At 34.5% G+C, this 17953-nt stretch overlaps 1 protein-coding gene across 1 annotated transcript in view; it reads left to right on the forward strand.

Moving 5' to 3' along the window:
- TTN (titin) overlaps window positions 1-17953 on the forward strand; it is a 329039-nt gene that overhangs the window by 134882 nt on the left and 176204 nt on the right. The window contains 23 exon segments of the mRNA XM_078146156.1: window positions 885-962; window positions 3275-3328; window positions 4559-4966; window positions 5754-5816; window positions 6191-6268; window positions 6432-6509; window positions 7093-7176; window positions 7404-7484; window positions 7772-7855; window positions 8083-8166; window positions 8630-8713; window positions 9666-9749; window positions 9925-10005; window positions 10123-10206; window positions 10388-10480; window positions 10776-10877; window positions 13183-13305; window positions 16083-16163; window positions 16357-16440; window positions 16672-16755; window positions 16901-16981; window positions 17278-17361; window positions 17586-17669. Coding sequence (XP_078002282.1) covers window positions 885-962; window positions 3275-3328; window positions 4559-4966; window positions 5754-5816; window positions 6191-6268; window positions 6432-6509; window positions 7093-7176; window positions 7404-7484; window positions 7772-7855; window positions 8083-8166; window positions 8630-8713; window positions 9666-9749; window positions 9925-10005; window positions 10123-10206; window positions 10388-10480; window positions 10776-10877; window positions 13183-13305; window positions 16083-16163; window positions 16357-16440; window positions 16672-16755; window positions 16901-16981; window positions 17278-17361; window positions 17586-17669 — 2241 coding nt within the window.

Raw genomic sequence — 17953 nt, forward strand, 5'->3', positions numbered from 1 at the left:
ATGAGGCAACTGAGGCAAACAGGGTTAAGTGAGTTGCCCAGGGTCACACAGCAAGTAAATGTCTGAGGCCAGATTTGAACTCAGGAAGATATCTTCCTGACTCTGGGCCCAGCACCTAGCTGCCCTAGATGTATGCAATTTGCGTGTAAATATGCATATATAATATGTGTATACATATATGTTTTTCTTATCTCTTTAAGTGTTAGGGTCGCTATCCTGTTATCTATTTCTTACACATGTGTGTATATGTATACACACATTACATACATCTGTGTGCATGTATGTATACACACATAAGAATTTCTGTTATATATATATGTGTGTCTATACAAAAATAAAACACATATATATGTATGTGCATAGGTATATGATCAGAAATGGGGATGGCTGGATCAAAGCATATGAGCATTAAGACTCTTCTTACTTAATTCCCAATTGGAAAAGGCAAATTATTGATGATAATTCATCCACTGTAATCTGCTGAAAAATTAAATGTAATAAAGTACACTTGACCTGAATAGGTATGCTATAGCATGGACTATCAGAAAGAATACTGGATTTGGAATCAGGAGACTGGGGTTGAGTCCTAGCTCTGCTGCTTCTGAGAAGTGTTACTTTAGGCAAATTACTTCACTTCTCTGTTTTCATTTGTAAAGTGGGAAAGTTCTGCCAGATGATCTCTAAATTCCCCTTTTGCTCTTGAGCCTATGAAAATTCAATGAGAATTGTCAAGCTACATAGGAACTCGCACCCTCTAGTGGCGAGTGACTCAACACATTTATTCTGCAACTACTATATGCAAGACCCTGGTAGTATTTATCACTTATTATCAATTTCCCAAGACCATACTTTTGATAAGTAATATACTGACTTGTTTTTTTCAGTGACCAAAAAGGCTGTGAAGAAAGATGCCAAAAAAGTTGTTCCAAAGCCTAAGGAAGAGGCACCACCACCACCTAAAGGTATGATGATGATCCAACATTCAACTTTCATGAATTGTTTTGTCTTATATGCTTAAAGTCTAAAATTGGGTGTGAGGAGGGAAGAAGTAATTACTAGTTGGGAATTATCACTTTTTATATTATGTGAATAGTGACTTTCCTACTCTTTTATTCTGCCTTCTTCCTTCCTCCAGCTCCCTTCCTTCCAACTCCCTTTAGTTTCCCTACCCCTTCTTTTCTCTGATTCTTTTCTCCTACCCTTCCTATAGTTAACATCTGTAAAAGCCATTCAGAGACAATCTAAAGCTTGCTTAGCCTCATTGACCTTGAGGGCAAAAGAAGTAATAACCAGGTTCTTATTATAGGATAATGAATTCTGTTGGGGGCATATTGAGTTTGAGATATCCTATTGAACATCCAGTTGGAGATGATAAATAGGCAATTGATAATTTCAGGACTGGAGCTCAGGAGAAATAGTAAGGTTCAATATAAAAATTTGGGAATAATCTGCATAGAGATAATAATTAAACCCATGGGAACTAATGAAATAACCAACAGGTATAGAAAAAAAAGGGGGGGGGGTTGTCCGAGACAAGAACATTCAAAGAAAACCATGGTTACAGGGTTGGACATGGATGTCAAGGGATCTCAGAAGGAACAGCAAGATAGGTAGGGGGAATAAAAAGAGAGAGAGAAAGCAGTGTCAAACGAGCCCATGGAGGAGAGAATATCCATTGGAAGTGGTAGAGGTCAAGAAGAAGGAGAACTGAGAAAAGGCCATAAAATTTGGAAATTTGAGAATCATTTATGAATTTGGAGAGAGCAATTTTGGTTGAGTGAAGGAACTGGAAACAGTATAAAGGATGTGAAATGAATGAGAGGAGACAAAGTGGAGGCAATTGATGCAGTCAGCTTTTTTAAGAGTTTAGAAGAGAAAAGGGGAGATATAGGACAGTAACTTGAGGAAATAGAGCCAAGTAAAGATTCTTTTAGGAATGAGAGAGTTCTAGACATGCTTGTTGTTTGTCCTTTGTTCTCGAAGAGGACCTCGACATCAGGAAGGTGATGCCATGACTTGCAAGTGAATTGGATTTAAGTGAGACAGGGCTGTGCAAAGTCACCGGCCTCACTTTCTCCTCCAGAGCCACTTGTGGCAAGATATAGCTTAGGAGAACTGGAGAAGGTCCCTACAGTTATGATTATAGGCAGGAAGGTTGAAGCCTTCAAAGTAGGAAGAGAATAAAGTTGAAAGACAGGACTATTTGCCTGAAGAAACTGGAGGGAATCTCATCAAAGGTCCAGATAGAGGGGCTAGCTGTGAAGAAAAGGGCCACCTCATCTTCTAAGACTGAAGCAAAGGAGAAGAGAATAGAGGATGATGTCAAGGGGTTTTGAGATATAGAGTGACAGAGAGGAGAGAATAACCTTTTTTCTTCAGCACTGTTTAAGGCAAAGCAAAATTGTCTGCAGAGATAAAGTGGAGAAGGGGTAGAGTAGATGGTCTGAGAAAAAAGAAGGTTTGAAAGTGAGAAGAGTTTATAGAGTCAATTAGGGAAGAGTAAAAGGATTGCCTTGAGGCAAAATGAACAATGAGAGTGTGTTGAAACCATTGGTGGGGACTTATTACTTTAGTGAAACAAGAAGAAAAACAATGTGAAGTAATCCCAAATCTTTCACTTTGAATTCACACCTAACTGGTTTCCAAAGGGAAAGAAAAACAGGAAGGCAAAGCACTATTCACTCAGACTTTCCTCTTAGTAGACTGGTCTTTTATAAAATTCTGGACAGCTTGGAGAGAAGAAGAAGAAGAAGAAGAAGAAGAAGAAGAAGAAGAAGAAGAAGAAGAAGAAGAAGAAGAAGAAGAAGAAGAAGAAGATCAAATAATATGAAAAATACACAAAAAGAGGCAAATCTCCATGTAATTTTGAACTGATTATACTGCCATTCTTGGAATTTGGATTTTTTTCAGTAATTTTTAAAAAATGGATTTTTTTCAGTAATGTAAAAAAAACCCAATGCCATCATTTTATTTATTTTAAATTTGAGTTATTCGGGCTTTTACTAGAGACAAATTTCACTGAATCTCTTTACTACCCTTCTTCTATGATTTAGATCTTCTAAGAGCTATGGTATAGTTCTTGGTTATGACAGGATTCTCACAAATCCCTAAATAATGAAAATGAAATACTGGAATTTGTGTGTGTGTGTGTGTGTGTGTGTGTGTGTGTGTGTGTGTGTGTGTAAATTGAATTTAAGGTGCATATATAATTAGTGGAAATTTTACTTGTATAGTGAAAGAAGACACTAATACTGAACATGGATTTTTTTTTAAGTTCCAGAGGCAGTTAAGAAGCCCTCACCCCCAACTATACTAATCCCAGCAGAAGGTAAATAAAAATGTATATATGTTAAACCATGCATTTCTATTAGATTTACTGTTTGCTTTTTGCATAGTCAAAATGTTTCCTTATCTGTTTTTAAATGTTGAGGTAGCTATTATGCTATCAGTTTCTTATTAAATAGGTACATAAAAGTATATGGAAATGAGCATTTGGTAACATTCAACAGGTCATTCACTGCCATTCACTGTGCTATGTGTTGGGGACACAAACACAGAAAAGTTGACTCATTTGGTTCAGAATCCAAAAGTAATTACAGAAGGCCAAGTGAAAGGAAGATAGCAAGCCCAACAAGTACTAGTCAGTGGGCCCCATGATACAATTAATATGTTTTGCTCATTTTATTCTAGAAAATGGCAGAGGTGGTGGGGTGTAGTAGAATATGTCATTGTTCAGTTGTTTTTTAGTCACATCCAACTCTCCATGACCCTATTTGAGGTTTTCTTGGCAAAGATACTGGAGTGGTTTGCCATTTCCTTCACCAGCTTATTTTACAGATGAAGAAACTGAGGCAAACAGGGTTAAGTGACCTGCCCAGGGTCACATAGCTAGTAAATGTCTGAGACCTGATTTGAACTCAGAAAAATTAGTCCAGACCAGGCACTCCATCCACTGAGCCTCCTGTCTGCTATTTGCTAGCTATAGTATCTGATAGTTCCACACTAAGGCTATTTCCTTATCAGTAAAAATAGATGATTAAAATAGACTCAGGCTCCTTACAATTTTGAATCTAAGCTCTTATATAAGGATATTTTTGATGGCCCATATGAATTTTCTGACTCACATCTATATTCTGGAGGCTTAAAGATTTAGGAGAAAATATTCTAATTTCTCTGGCTACATCATTAAGAAATGAGAACATTATGGTACAGTGGAAATAGCACTCACTAACTCTTGAGTCAGGGAACCAAGGTACAAAACCCTCCTCTGATGCTTACTCCCTGTGTGACTAAATTGCCTTAAGGAATATTTTACATTTGGTCTAAAACAGGTTATTTCTTCCAAATTTATCGTGGAATGTAAACAAGCAAAATTGCTGGGATTTTGAGTTGAAATAGAAGCCTCACTTAGTTCAGTAAAAAAAAGCAATATAAAAATGAAATTGAATTTTAATCTGCAAAATGTCTAGTGGACTATGAACTTGGCTGTTATTGAGTGATAGGTCTCTGTGGATATATGAGTAATACCTATACCAACACCAGCAATCTTCTGTTTAAGTTCCAGAAATGATCGATGTCACCTCAAAGGCTGAAGAAGTGAAAATATCCACCATCAGCAGAAAGAAAGAGGTTCATAAAGAAAAAGAGGTTGTGCACGAGAGAAAGCAAGCAATCTATGAGGAAAAGAAAGTTTACATTGAATCTTTTGAAGAACATTTTGACGATTTAGATGTGGAACCTTATGAAGAGCCTTCTGAGGGACCTTATGTAGAACTTTATGAAGAACCAGAAGACTGGTATGAAGAGACCAAGGAAGTTCATAAAGTTAAAAAGGAACAATTTGAAGAATGGGAAGAAGATTTGGAAGAAGAGCAGGAATACTATGAAAGGGAAGAGGGTTATGATGAAGGGGAAGAAGAATGGGAAGAAAGAAAACAAATTTATGAACAAAAAGAAGTTTATGAAGGTATATAAGCTTCCCTCCCCTATTTTCTTCATATTTGTTTTAGTTCACTATCAATAATATTGATGTGGATTAAATAGGTATACATTTAATTAGTTCTTTTTTGACATAAAGTGGATTTTTTTTAAACAATCAGAAAGCACTGTTAAAATCAATTAGGCAAGCATTTGTGGAATGCCTACAATTGGTAAAACTCTTGCTAAATAGTGTAGGAGACACTATGGTAAATAAGACAGTGCCCTTGCCCTCAATCAGCTTATAGTAAAGAAGGGAGGTAAGACAGACACAAAGAAACATAATACATAATAGATTTAGGAGTATAATAAAAGATGCGTATAAAGTGCTACAGGAGCTCAGAAAAAGGATAATGACAATAATAATAATAAGATTTACAAAATTCTTTACAAGCTTACAAAGTACTTTACAAATATTATTTCATTTTATCCTCACAGCAATCCTGGAAGATAAGTCCTTTATTATTCCTATGTACAGATGAGGAAACTGAGGCACAGAGTGATTTGCCCAGGGACACACAGCTAGTAAAGGTCTGAGGCAAGATTTAAACTCAAGTCTTCTCACTAGCTGTGTGACCCTGGGCAAGTCATTTAACCCCGATTGCCTAAAAAAATAAGATAAAATAAAAATAAACTCAAGTCTTTCTGAGTCCAAGTACAGTACAGTAGCTACCACTTAGCTGCTGCCTAGCACATTGGAAGAATGTTAATACAACCTATTCAAAATGACATATTTAAGCATTATCATTCTTCTTGATTCTTATTTTTCAATCAAGAATCACTAGAAAAGAAAATTCCAGCAAAAGTACCAGAAAAGAAAGAAGTGGCACTTCCTAAAGGTATGGAATTTAATTATTTTTTAAAAAGCTCCATCCGTTCAGTCTTTATCATAGCTTGTTTGTCTCTTCATTAGAAAGGCACATGTCATCACTGGCGTGATCAAATAGACGCAACTTCTTCACTAAAATTTAATATTTGGGCAAATGCATTCTTATTGTTCAATCTTACTCACTGAAAAACAAGATGTTAAAAAATTGTCCTAAATATGGACATTTAGAATAAAACAAAATTAATTTTTTAAAATACCTAACATTGGCATTTACTATTGAAATACCAAATTGCTCAATATGCTTAATATGTGGGTAATATTTTAAGAGAATCTAAAAGTTCTGCAATTTAAAACAAAATTTAAATTTTTTTAAAATACCTTCAGTTGTTAAGAAGCCCGTAGTTGAAAAAATTGAAAAGACTTCTCGGAGAATGGAAGAGGAGAAAGTCAAAGTTACCAAAGGTATCATCATTTACAAATATTTTTTATTATCAAAAATACACAGAATATATTTTGTTTCTATTGATATTTAGATATTCTTTAAATATTAATCAAAGTTAAGGTGTTTTTAAATGTAAAAGACATACTCATCTTCATACAAATATAACCAAACATATTTTTAAAGTGCCAGAAGTTTCAAAGAAGATTGTTCCACAAAAACCTTCCCGGGTGCCAGTACAAGAAGAAGTTATTGAAGTAAAAGGTACAAATCTTTTTCTTTCAGCTGCAAGCTTCAAACATTACATATCTAATGCTATATAATGCATAATAGGATTGGACTCTATTGTCTATAGAAATGTACATATATTATCATATATGTACATTTTAAAATGCATGTACCCATAATGTAAATAATGTCAACATTTTCTCTTTTGTTTAGTCTTCTAACTTTAATATGTAACATATTCCAAGGCAAATCATTTTCCCTTGTATCCTGGTTCATTTACACAAAGATAACTTAATCAAATTGGAATAGCCTCATATTTTGTGTGAAGAAGTTGTATCTATATGGTCCCCATTTAATTAACATTTGCTAAAAACTGCATGGTCATTCATTTGATTGTTTAAGTTGCTTACTTCTCTGTACCTCATAGCTCAAAAAGATGATTTGAATATTTGTCCATATTATCATGAAGTGATATGTCCATGTTGTTTCTTAAGGATATCAAGACTAACTCATTTAATTCCATGTTAAAATACTTAGAACTAATGTACAGTCTATATGTTTAGTATGATGTCATGTCATGGACAAAATAATTCTGATGTGATATGTACTCTCTTTAAAGTACCAGCAGTGCACACAAAGAAGGTTATTTCAGAAGAAAAGATGTTCTTTGCTTCTCATACAGAGGAAGAGGTTTCAGTTACAGGTATAAGTCACATTTGAAATTTGGGATAAAAAAGAAAACCATCTAAATGGTCTTTCTTCTCTTTTCTTCTTAACATGTATTCTATTAATTTATATGTATATATTTTGTGTACATTTCTGTCCTGTTTTTATCTCAAATTTGTCTTTGACCTGATTTCAATATACTTGAAAATTTCAATCTTAATATCCAAAAGATGCTTCAGAATTAAAAATTATATCTTTTTAAAGTCCCTGAGGTACACAAGAAAACTGTCATAGAAGAGAAAGTTCATGTTGCTGTTTCGAAAAAAGCTGAACCCCCACCTAAAGGTATCATTGATTTGGTGAAGATTCATATCTTTCTAAAATGTCTGAATGTGTTAATGTTATGTTTAAGTTAGCTAGTTAAAATGTACTGAGCATCTACTTTGGGTAAAAAAAAATGTTGCTAAGGGATAGGAGGGAAAAAGAATAAAACATATAGTTCCTGACTTAAATACTTTTCAATCTGGTCAATATTACTAAAATACAAATGTTTTTAATTGTCTTATATAGTTTAATCATTGACTAAATAATAAAGGCTATAAAAATAAAATGACTAAAAATTATCTTTCAAGTGACTGAAGTTTACAAGAAACCTCCTCCTGAGGAAGAGGTTCCTGTACCTGTTCCCAAGAAAGTGGAAGCTCCTCCAGCTAAAGGTGAATCCCAGCAATCAAATGATTGAACAATAATTCTTCTGTCCACTACTCCTATCCTTGTAGACATATATACTTCCCATTGACCTTATCTAGCCATTAAAGCTAGTGTTTAGCATCTATTTTAATCATAGTTATCAAAAGTTCAGCAATATGCATTAAATTCACTAATTTCCCCAATGCCTTGCTGTCTATGGACAATTCTCTCAAATTACACTATTTCTTTAAAGTCCCCGAGGCACGTAAGAAACCTGTTCCAGAAGAAAAAGTTCCAGTTCCTGTTCCCAAAAAAGTGGAGCCCCCACCAGCCAAAGGTAGCCTTCTAGTTATGGAGAAAGACAAAACTAGATAATTGGTTTCGTCTTTTATCTCCACTTGTGTTTGTCTATGTGAGTGTGACAACCAAATTATTTTTTGCCACCCATCTGTGATTTGTGTAACACTGTAAGTCCTGATTTAAGTACACCATTATTGCTACAAAGAACTTCTTCATGCATGACTGTAATGTATGACACTTCTCAGTAATACTTTAGATGTCTATATCTATTCTGGTTACATCTTTGTCTGTTTAATGTAATTAACAGAATACCTATATGGAATAATCCACGTACATTGTTATAGAAATCCATAGTTCTTTGTCATGAGTGGAGCATATTAAATAACCAAATGTCTGCTCCTCCCAAATCTTAAAAACTTATTTAAAAGCTTGTGCATTAAAGTACTCTTAGACTGCCCAGAATAACAATTCTCACCATTTTCACAACGGTATCTTTAAAGTGCCTGAGGTTCCCAAGAAACCTGTCCCAGAAGAGAAAAAGCCCACTCCTATACCCAAGGAAGAAGTGGCCCCTCCACCTAAAGGTATAGCAGAGCTTAAGTTGGAGTGACTAAAACATACTCTTCCTTCTATTTGGTCTTCTTAAGTCTTGTGTGGTGTCTCTGGTTTTTTTCTTCTTCATTTCATATCCCTTCTGTTCAGTTTATTGTTAGCTTTTTTTTCCCTGTTGTCCATACATCTCCCTGAAAAAGTCTTAGATCTTATTAACATATGTTGTTTATCATTCTTAAAACTCCTGAAGTACATCTCAAATTTCTTATTAAAAGGGGAAACACAAAACAGTTTCCGTTATGTGTAACATAATCTCTTGCTCATACAAGAAACATTTTGAGAAAGATACCATATGATTGGAAATGCTGGCTGCTACACAGAATATACTTCTGGGGAAATGTCTACTAAAGTTCACACACACTGGTGCTCAAGTTTATTAAGTATTACATATTACATATATATGTGGAATATAAACTTAGAACTGAAGGGGGTCTTAGAGGTCACTAAGTCCAACTGTGTCATTTTATAGATGGAAACTCAGGCATAAAGACATTCAGGGTCACACAGCTAATAAATATCTCAAACAAGATGCAAACTCATGTCTTCCTGACTCCAAGTTCATCACTATCCATTAGACCACGCTGCCTCTGATTAATTACTAACATCTGATTACTTCCATTTTTAATTAACACTTTAAAATTCTGTATATGAAATAATTATTCATCCTTTGGCTTTCCTCATTGTTTCTGTCACAGCATGGAAAATAGAATCTGGCATTAACGAACTCCATTAAGATTATGTTCGTTCCCACATCAGTCAATCAAATCAACAACCATTTATAAAATTCCTACTGTGTGCCAGGCACTGGGAATACAAATGCAAAGTTGACAGTTTCTATGCTTAAAGAGCCTGTGTTACATTTGTTATTTGTGAAAACTGGGTCTTAGCTTAACTAAGTAGTATTTTTGTCAAATCCTTTTGCAGCACCAGAGCCACCTAAAAGACATATCCCTGAAGAAGAAATCCCTGCTCCTGTTGTTAGAAGAGAGGAAGTCCCTCCAGCTAAAGGTACATTGACCCATTTTGTGGAGTCATTTCTTTCACATTTCTTGGTTTTTTTCTGTAACAAATGAGTTATGCTCCTCTATCTTTCTCCCTACTTTTGTTACAAAATGAATGCGTATTTGATATGTTGCAAAATGCCATATATGCAAAAATTCTGAAAAACAAATATCCTCTTAAGTTCCTGAGGTGCATAAGAGAGTGGTCACAGAGGAAAAAATAACCATCATTACTCAAAGAGAAGAGTCTCCACCCACACCAGGTACTCTTTTTAAAAAGGTTTCCTTTGTTATATTCACCTAAAAATCTTCATCACTGTCAGTGAATTCATCAATTTGTGTCATCCTGAGAATTTTTAAATTGAATACTATCTTTTAAGAACCCGAAGTACCAAGGAAAAAGAAAGTTCCTGAAGAAAGGAGACCCGTTCCTCCAAAGAGAGAGGAGGCACCACCAGCCAAAGGTACATGATCTTTTTCTTCAACTTTTCAGAAAACCTGCTCCCCTGCTACGTAGGGCGTGGTTGGTTGGATGTAGCATAAATACACATCAGTTGTTGATTCTGTTGTGAATTGATCTGTGTTTTTTGTTGTCCATCGTTGATATGAGCTTTAAATCCTAAAGCTTGTGTAATATCTTTAAAGTACCCCCAGTCCATAAGAAGGTGGTAACTGAAGAGAAGGTTCAAGTGATTGTCCCTGTTCCTAAGAAAGAAAAGGCAGTTCCCCCACCCAAAGGTATGTTTGATGCTTAGGATTTGGACAAAATCTTTCAGAGTCTAAGTCCTCAAACTTTTTCTTTTCTGACATTGATCTTTTACTGTGGATATGTCTCTTATGAGTGTGGAACATCCAGATATGTGTATATATATCTATCTATGTGGTATGCTATGTAATTTATTTGTTTTCAGATTTTGTGAAATTATTGTCCATGAACAAATCTTACACAAATATTAGAAACACTTTAAACTGTAAAGTTCTAAGTTCTTAAACTTCAAGTTTAATGTGTGTGTGTGTGTGTGTTTTTAAGTAGCTGAGGTCTCTAAGAAAACTGTTACAGAAGAGAAAAGATTTTTTGCAGAAGAAAAAGTATCAATGGCAGTTCCCCACAGAGTGGAAGTCACCCACCATGAAGGTATATAGATAGCCATGTTAATGGGGGGGGGATGGGAAGAGGGAAAATTTTGTGTTTGTGTTGTCCAAAATTTTCTTCTTTCATGTTTTTTTTTACATTTGAGGTTTATAGTCTGATTTTTGTTGATGTGTTATGGTTTTTACACCAAAATGATTTTCCACTAAGGGTGTCCCCACAATGACACCTACTCCATAACAAAGAAAAAAATTAGCAAAACCATTGGTGTGTCTGTAAATGTTTAACTGGCTCTCTGAAAAAAAAAATAGTATCCTCAACACACTTTTTGGTTTAATCTGCATCAGTAATATTTTTTCATGCTTTCTTAATTCTAGACAATCAATAAGTCAAGCCCTGATTTGCATTGTTTGCCAATTCCAAAGGTGTATATAGTCACACTGAAAAATTTTAATAATGGGCTCTCTGAGCTCGTAAGAGCTGACTCCAGCACGTCCCTAAAAAACCGAACTGACAAAAATGTCATATCTGACTACATAGGAAACATTCCACACCCATAAGTCTCCACCTCTCTACTGAGAGGAGGGAAATGTGTCTTTTCTCTGAGACAATAATGGTCATTTCAATTCATGTTAATGTTTCTGTTTATGTCATTATAATTGTGCGTGTTCTATTTGTCCTACTTGGTTCATCTTTCATCACTTCATACAAGTCTTTTTATGTTTCTCTGAATTTTTTATATTCACCATTTCCTATGGCACAATAATTATTCAATTATATTCCTGTACCACAATTTATTCATCTTTTCCTCAATTGATGGGCCTCTGCTTTATCGCTATTTTTTTCTACAACAAAGAGTACTCCTATGGCTATTTTATTATCTACAAGACCTTTCCACCATCGATCTCCATGGGGTATCTTCGTGTTATTATACCATGGGGAATAATCAGAAATGACATTACTGGATCAAAGGGTTTTAAATTTTTAATGAACTTTCTCAGATAATTCCAAATTGTTTTCTAGAATGGTCTAAATAATTGATAGCTCTTCCAATAGTCTATTTGTGTATTTATCTTCTGACAGCTCCCTTCAACATTACTCATTTTCATCTTTTATCATATTTTCCAATTTGATGTATGTAATGTGAAATCTAATTGTTTAGTGTTTCATTATTTATGATTTAGGGAATTCTTTCACATGGCTGTTAACAACTTGCCATTGTTCTTTTCTTTGTTCATTTCCTTTGACCACATATATTGGGGAATGACTCCTTATGTTTCTTGTATATCAGACTTTGCTGGAGATATTTATTTCACCATTCTATAGTCACTCTTCTTATTCTAGTTGCATAGACTTCCTTCTTGCAAAAACTTTTCACTTGTATTAAATGAGCATGTTTCATCAGATCTTCCATTTAATCTTTGTATTGAAATATATCCATATGTTGCAGAGCTTTTGCAACAAGTCTTATGTGTCTCCATTAATCCTCTATCTTTCCAAGAGCAAAAATATGGACAGGGGTCAGAGTAGACATGGGAAACAAATATTTTGTCTAGTGACCAATAAGAGCATATTTTATATTCTCAACTCATTCTTCCATCCTACTAGGGTGGCATCTATATTAAGTCATTCCCTTCTACATAGCAGGTAAATGGGTATCACCTTCAAAGATATGTACACTGCACTTAGATCAGCTGCACCTATGTAAAATAGGACACACAACCTCTTTAGTACACATTACTGCTTGTCTGTGGCAAACATGCATTTGATGCAGACATACATATGTTTGCCACAACAGAAATACCTAAACAGATGAATCTTCTGCATAAAAAGCTATCCCAAAGTACTGATTGGGACAGCAGGGGGTTTTTTTGCTTCTCCCTTTTTAAAAAATTGGGACCCTGAACAGGAAATTTAATTCTTTCTGAAAGTAAATTAACTTCCAATTTTCCATGTTAAATAAAAATAATTATTTTAATAATGGGAAAATATTTTCACAGAAGTCATGCATTAGTTCTACATATGTTGATTTATACAAACTGTTGAATTTCTTTGCTGCTGATTTCTCTATCCATCTACTCTACAGAAAGGATTTAGAAAACAGGAGCATTACTCTAAAGTGATGCTAGATCCTAATTCACAGGACAGTTCTTTTTAAAAAAAAAAAAAAAGAAAATGATGACTTTTAGAATTCAAAACCCATGAATTAGACTCTTTCAAAAAAGGTGCCTTGATCTCTTTGCTAAAAATTGAGCAGACATCAGTCATGGTTCTGTAGTACATACATTTATAGAGATAACATTAATATTGTTGGGGAAAGTTACATTGCAGTTCAATCTTGTCTTTAAAGTATCAGCAGAGGAAGAATGGGGTTATGAAGAAGAAGAAGAAGAAGAAGTATCCGTTTCAGTTTATAGAGAAGAGGAAAGAGAAGAGGAGGAGGAGGAACGAGTGGAGGTTACAGCATATGAAGGTATGAATGCTATGTCCAGACTACAGGGTGTCTGGACTCTTAAAAAAACTATAGTTTGGATATCAGATTTTAAAAAAACGACAACCTTCAATCAACAGGTAGTTTGAGGACAGCGCTTGTGCGTAGTAGATGTCTTTTGTCAAACCAAATTACCGTGATTTTTATGTGTCAAATTTCATGTCATGTGTCATATGTCATGACCCTAGCATGATAGACCAAATCCTTGCTTTTTTTGCACTCTTTTACTAAACTTCTGTGAAATAAGATGGAAGTGGTGATTGTTTATAGAAGATACTAACCATATCTTCCAGCATGATCAAATTTACTCTGTCCTTTTTCTGGCAAGCACTGAATCTCTTTCCTTTGACTTTCAGGATAGGTCAAAATTATCTGACAGTTAATGCCTAAAACTTGAGCATCCTCAGCTCTCTGTCTGAAATATTCATAGTTAACTATAGACGCTAAAGCAAGAGATTATATAACCTTAATCTTACAGCATCAAGGCCAGATTTATTTTCTTATAAATATGAAGCATTTAGATTATTCAATCAAAAATATTTTGGAGGGAAAAGTTGACACTGTATGAATGAATAAATGGCCAAGTTTTCACTAATCCACATCTCCTTAAATCAATTCAGTTGCATCTAAATAAGTCAATAACAGTTTTGTAATCTTTTAAGAAAAAAACTCAGTGTTGTGTTTGTAATGCTTGTTATTGTATTAAGTTATTTTCAGCACATCTGCCTAAACACAGCATGCTAATTAATATTATGTACAACAAAATGATTTTCCAGAAAAAAAAAAACCCTAATTAAATTCTGTATGGGAGGAAACGGTAGATCGGTTGCATAATGAAATAACCCAATAATACAAATGTCTCCACTGTATAAAGATGAGGAAACTATAGTGTCTTCATGTTAAAAAGCCCTTGAGGAGCCAATCCATTGTGTTTGTGTGTGAGGAGATGATTTTTTTTTAATACAAAGGTACCATTCCTTACATTTTCTACTAAGAAGAAATGGTCCTACATAAGGAGTTTCTGCCCCTATCCTGGTTGTACAATACCAACATGTGTAGACTGGTGAGAGTATCTCTTAACTCTCTAGAGCAAACCCACCAGCTGTTTTGTTTTCTATGAAGGAATGTTTTGTTTGATGTTGATAACAATCAATACTTAACTAGAGGGAATATGGAAAAGAGACAGAAAGGGCCCTCTTTCCCTTAAGGTTAGAAGGATTCATAATTATCCAAATACAAAATGTAAAATTAACAAGGGTTCCATAAGTATTTTGCAAACTTTAAAGAGCTACATAAATGCTAGCTATTTTTTTCATGATGCCAAAATATTTTTAGTGAACCCAAAAGGACATTATTGTATAGCTAAAGTTTTTCACTTCCACCAGTACAAAGAAGAGAGGGCTTTTAAATTTGCTTTTAGTACAAAGAGCAAAATCTTTTAGAAAATGAGCATTAATATTTTGATACTTTGCAAATGGAATCAGAATTTCTCATTTCCATCATATCTGTCCCTACAGAACAAAAAAATCCATTACTTCCTCCCAGGAGCCATGGATTAGACCTTTATATATACAAATAGAGGCAGGCTGGTATAATAAAAGTAGTCCTAGACTTTGAATCAGAAAAATTTAAGCCCTGTATTACAGTGTGCAAATCACTTAACCATCACTTACCCTTAACCTTCCTTACTTAAGGAAAACAGTTTCCTTACTTGTGAAATGGGGACAATAATACCATCCTAATCTTACACAGCAGTTGGGAGGAAAGCTCTTTGGGAGCCATAGAGTCAGGAGGGCTTTGAGTGTCCAATGTGATAGACCATGGTGATAACGAATGTTGCAGACCTTAAATGCCTATTATTATCATTAGTCTACAGTCACCAGACTTCCATCTTTCAGCAAAATGAGTGGCGTGCTGGTGAATGTTTAATAATTGGCTTTCTGGGAAAAAATATTAATATGTGTATGTATGTGTATATATTTTCTTGTGTGTGCATATAGATATATGCGTATGTGTATATGTGCACAAAACAGTTTTTAAGTTTAATCTGAATTATTAACATTTTCTCCATCACTTTCTTAAGTTTAGACAATCAACAAAACAAATCAAGCCCTGATTTGTAGCATTTGGCAATTTCTGAGGTGTAAATGTTCACACTGAAAATTTAATGCTCATATAAGCCATTCAAGTTGTTTCTAACACATCTGTCCTACAGCATTTGTAAATGGTTGTTATGATATTAGACTTACTCTTTCCCATAAGCATGTTTAGGGGTTTTGTTACCCTTGAGATTTTTTTCTAAGTTGACAATAATGTATTCTTTTTTTTTCCCAAAAAACTACTTTTCAAGCATCCCAGATTCATACTTTGCCAGTACTAAATTATTCTTCACCCTTCCCTACTTTTCGTTTGTTTGCTTGTCCTGTTCACCTTCCAGTACACTCTAAATGTTATTATCTCTGTGGTTTATATGTAAATTAAGTTTATGAAAAAGACTTTGCTTTTAAGCTTATGTGTGAATTGATTTTAGGGAAAAGACCCTACTACCTTATCAAACCACATTTCCCCATTAAATCATTTTTCTATGAACATTTTTTGGCATAAGCAATCGGAGACTTGGCTTGTGTTAATAGACTTCAATACCAGTCCTCTGATCCTTTGCTATTTCTATTATATGATGAAAGTAATACATATTGACAACTAAGATTAAACATATGGAGTGCTGTAATTTATTCTTCTTCAAATCCTTATCTTTAAAGTGATGGAAGAGCCAGAAGAATATGTCATGGAAGAAAAGCTACATGTTATTTCTAAAAGGGTCGAAATGGAACCTGCTGAAGGTACATCCCCTCTTAAGTTACTTCTGTCTTTCATTGTATTACCTATCTTGGATCTCCATGGTGCCAGTGTTTTCTGTATCGTACATGTGCTGTAAATTTTAATTCTTTACTAAGATAACTAGGTTTTCGTTTGGTTTTGTTTTGTAAACAAAACACAGAAATTTTCACAAATACATATTATAATGTTTTTAAGTGCCCGAGATGCCTCGGAGAGTGGTCCAGAAACAAAAAGTACCTGCTGCTGTTCCTCCAAAAGAGGAGGCTCCTCCTGTAAAAGGTATAATCTCCTATGAAAAATGCAGACTCATCCTTGTCTTTTAACTCTTCTTTGGACAATGTTTAATTAAAATTATGTCAATACATAGATGTCTATTTGTTCCCCTAAGTGTCATATAATGTTTGCCTGTGTAATATTTGTAGCAAGTTGGTCCTATTTTTTTAAATGAAAGAAAACCCTTCCTTTTTGATTTCATGTAAATCAGTGTTCTTAAAACTAATCTTTCCAAAGTTCCTGAAGCACCAAAGAAAACTGTCCCTGAGAAGAAAGTTCCTGTACCTGTTCCTAAAAAAGAAAAACCGCCACCTGCTAAAGGTATTGTGGCCTAATCTTGAAAAATGCCTGTAATTTTTGGTCTATAATAAGATATGTCTTTCTAATTTCCTTGAAATTAAGAAGAAAAATGATGTGTCTGCTTAACGTGCTTTCAATTTAACCCAATTACCTAATATCTTTAAAGTGCCTGAAGTGCCAAAGAAACCAGTACCAGAAAAACGTGCCCCTCCAGCTCCTAAGATAGAAGAGCCTCCTCCCACTAAAGGTAAATGAAGTCAGATTGTCCTCCTAAATCTGCACATTGGGTCTTGTCCTTTATCTCTAATGTTTCTGTCATTTGGGTCAAATCTCTTAAGTATGTGTGTGTATATGTATGTTTTTCGTGTGTGTATACATGTATTAATGGCAGTGATGTACAATTGTCTTGTCTTTGAATGGACCATTAGCAATTTGTTGAATCATTATAGTATATGCATTATAAATCAGCATAATTTCTGGCTAATTGATACAAAATTCCACTCCAAGTTATCTAGTTCCCTAATCTAAAAATTATCTTTTAAGTGACTGAGACGCGTATGCAAATTACCCAAGAAGAAAAAATTCAAGTTGCTGTAACTAAAAAAGAGGAGCCTCCAAGAGCCAGAGGTACATCACTCATACCTAGATTGCACCAAAAACTTTGTCTTTCATTATCTTTTTACCAAAAGTCACTAATGACCCTTGCAATGCTAGTACTTATCAGTTTCCATGTTGAAGCAATGAAAATACCAAGTCTTTTATACTTCCGTATTCTATTGTGTGAATGCTTTTATTTTTTGTTGTGGATTGAATGGAAAGCAACTCTTAAAAAGTGACTATTATCTTTAAAGTGCCGAAAGAGCCCCAGAGAGCTGAGCCTGAAGAAAAAGTACCCAAACTCAAACCTAAAAAAGTGGAGGCCCCACCAATCAAAGGTACATTTGCTCCTTTAGAAATCAAAATAAGCTTCTATATATCAAAAATCAAAGCAAATTCAGATAATTCCATCCTATTCAAGGAAAGATTATGCAATCATTCATGCACATATGTGAATCTATGAGTACACGTGGGTCATATTATGTATATTTAAAAGCATGTGTTGTTAGTACACCCACATAAATTGCACGTATTTTGTTTCAGAAGTACATAGCACATTGCATTATATGCTAGTAACTTTCAAATTGAGACTATTCCTTTGGAAAAACAAAGACATGCAAAT

This window comes from Phascolarctos cinereus, unplaced genomic scaffold (genome assembly GCF_003287225.1).
Source record: "Phascolarctos cinereus isolate Bilbo 61053 unplaced genomic scaffold, phaCin_HiC Scaffold_726;HRSCAF=1367, whole genome shotgun sequence".
Lineage (NCBI taxonomy): Eukaryota > Metazoa > Chordata > Mammalia > Diprotodontia > Phascolarctidae > Phascolarctos > Phascolarctos cinereus.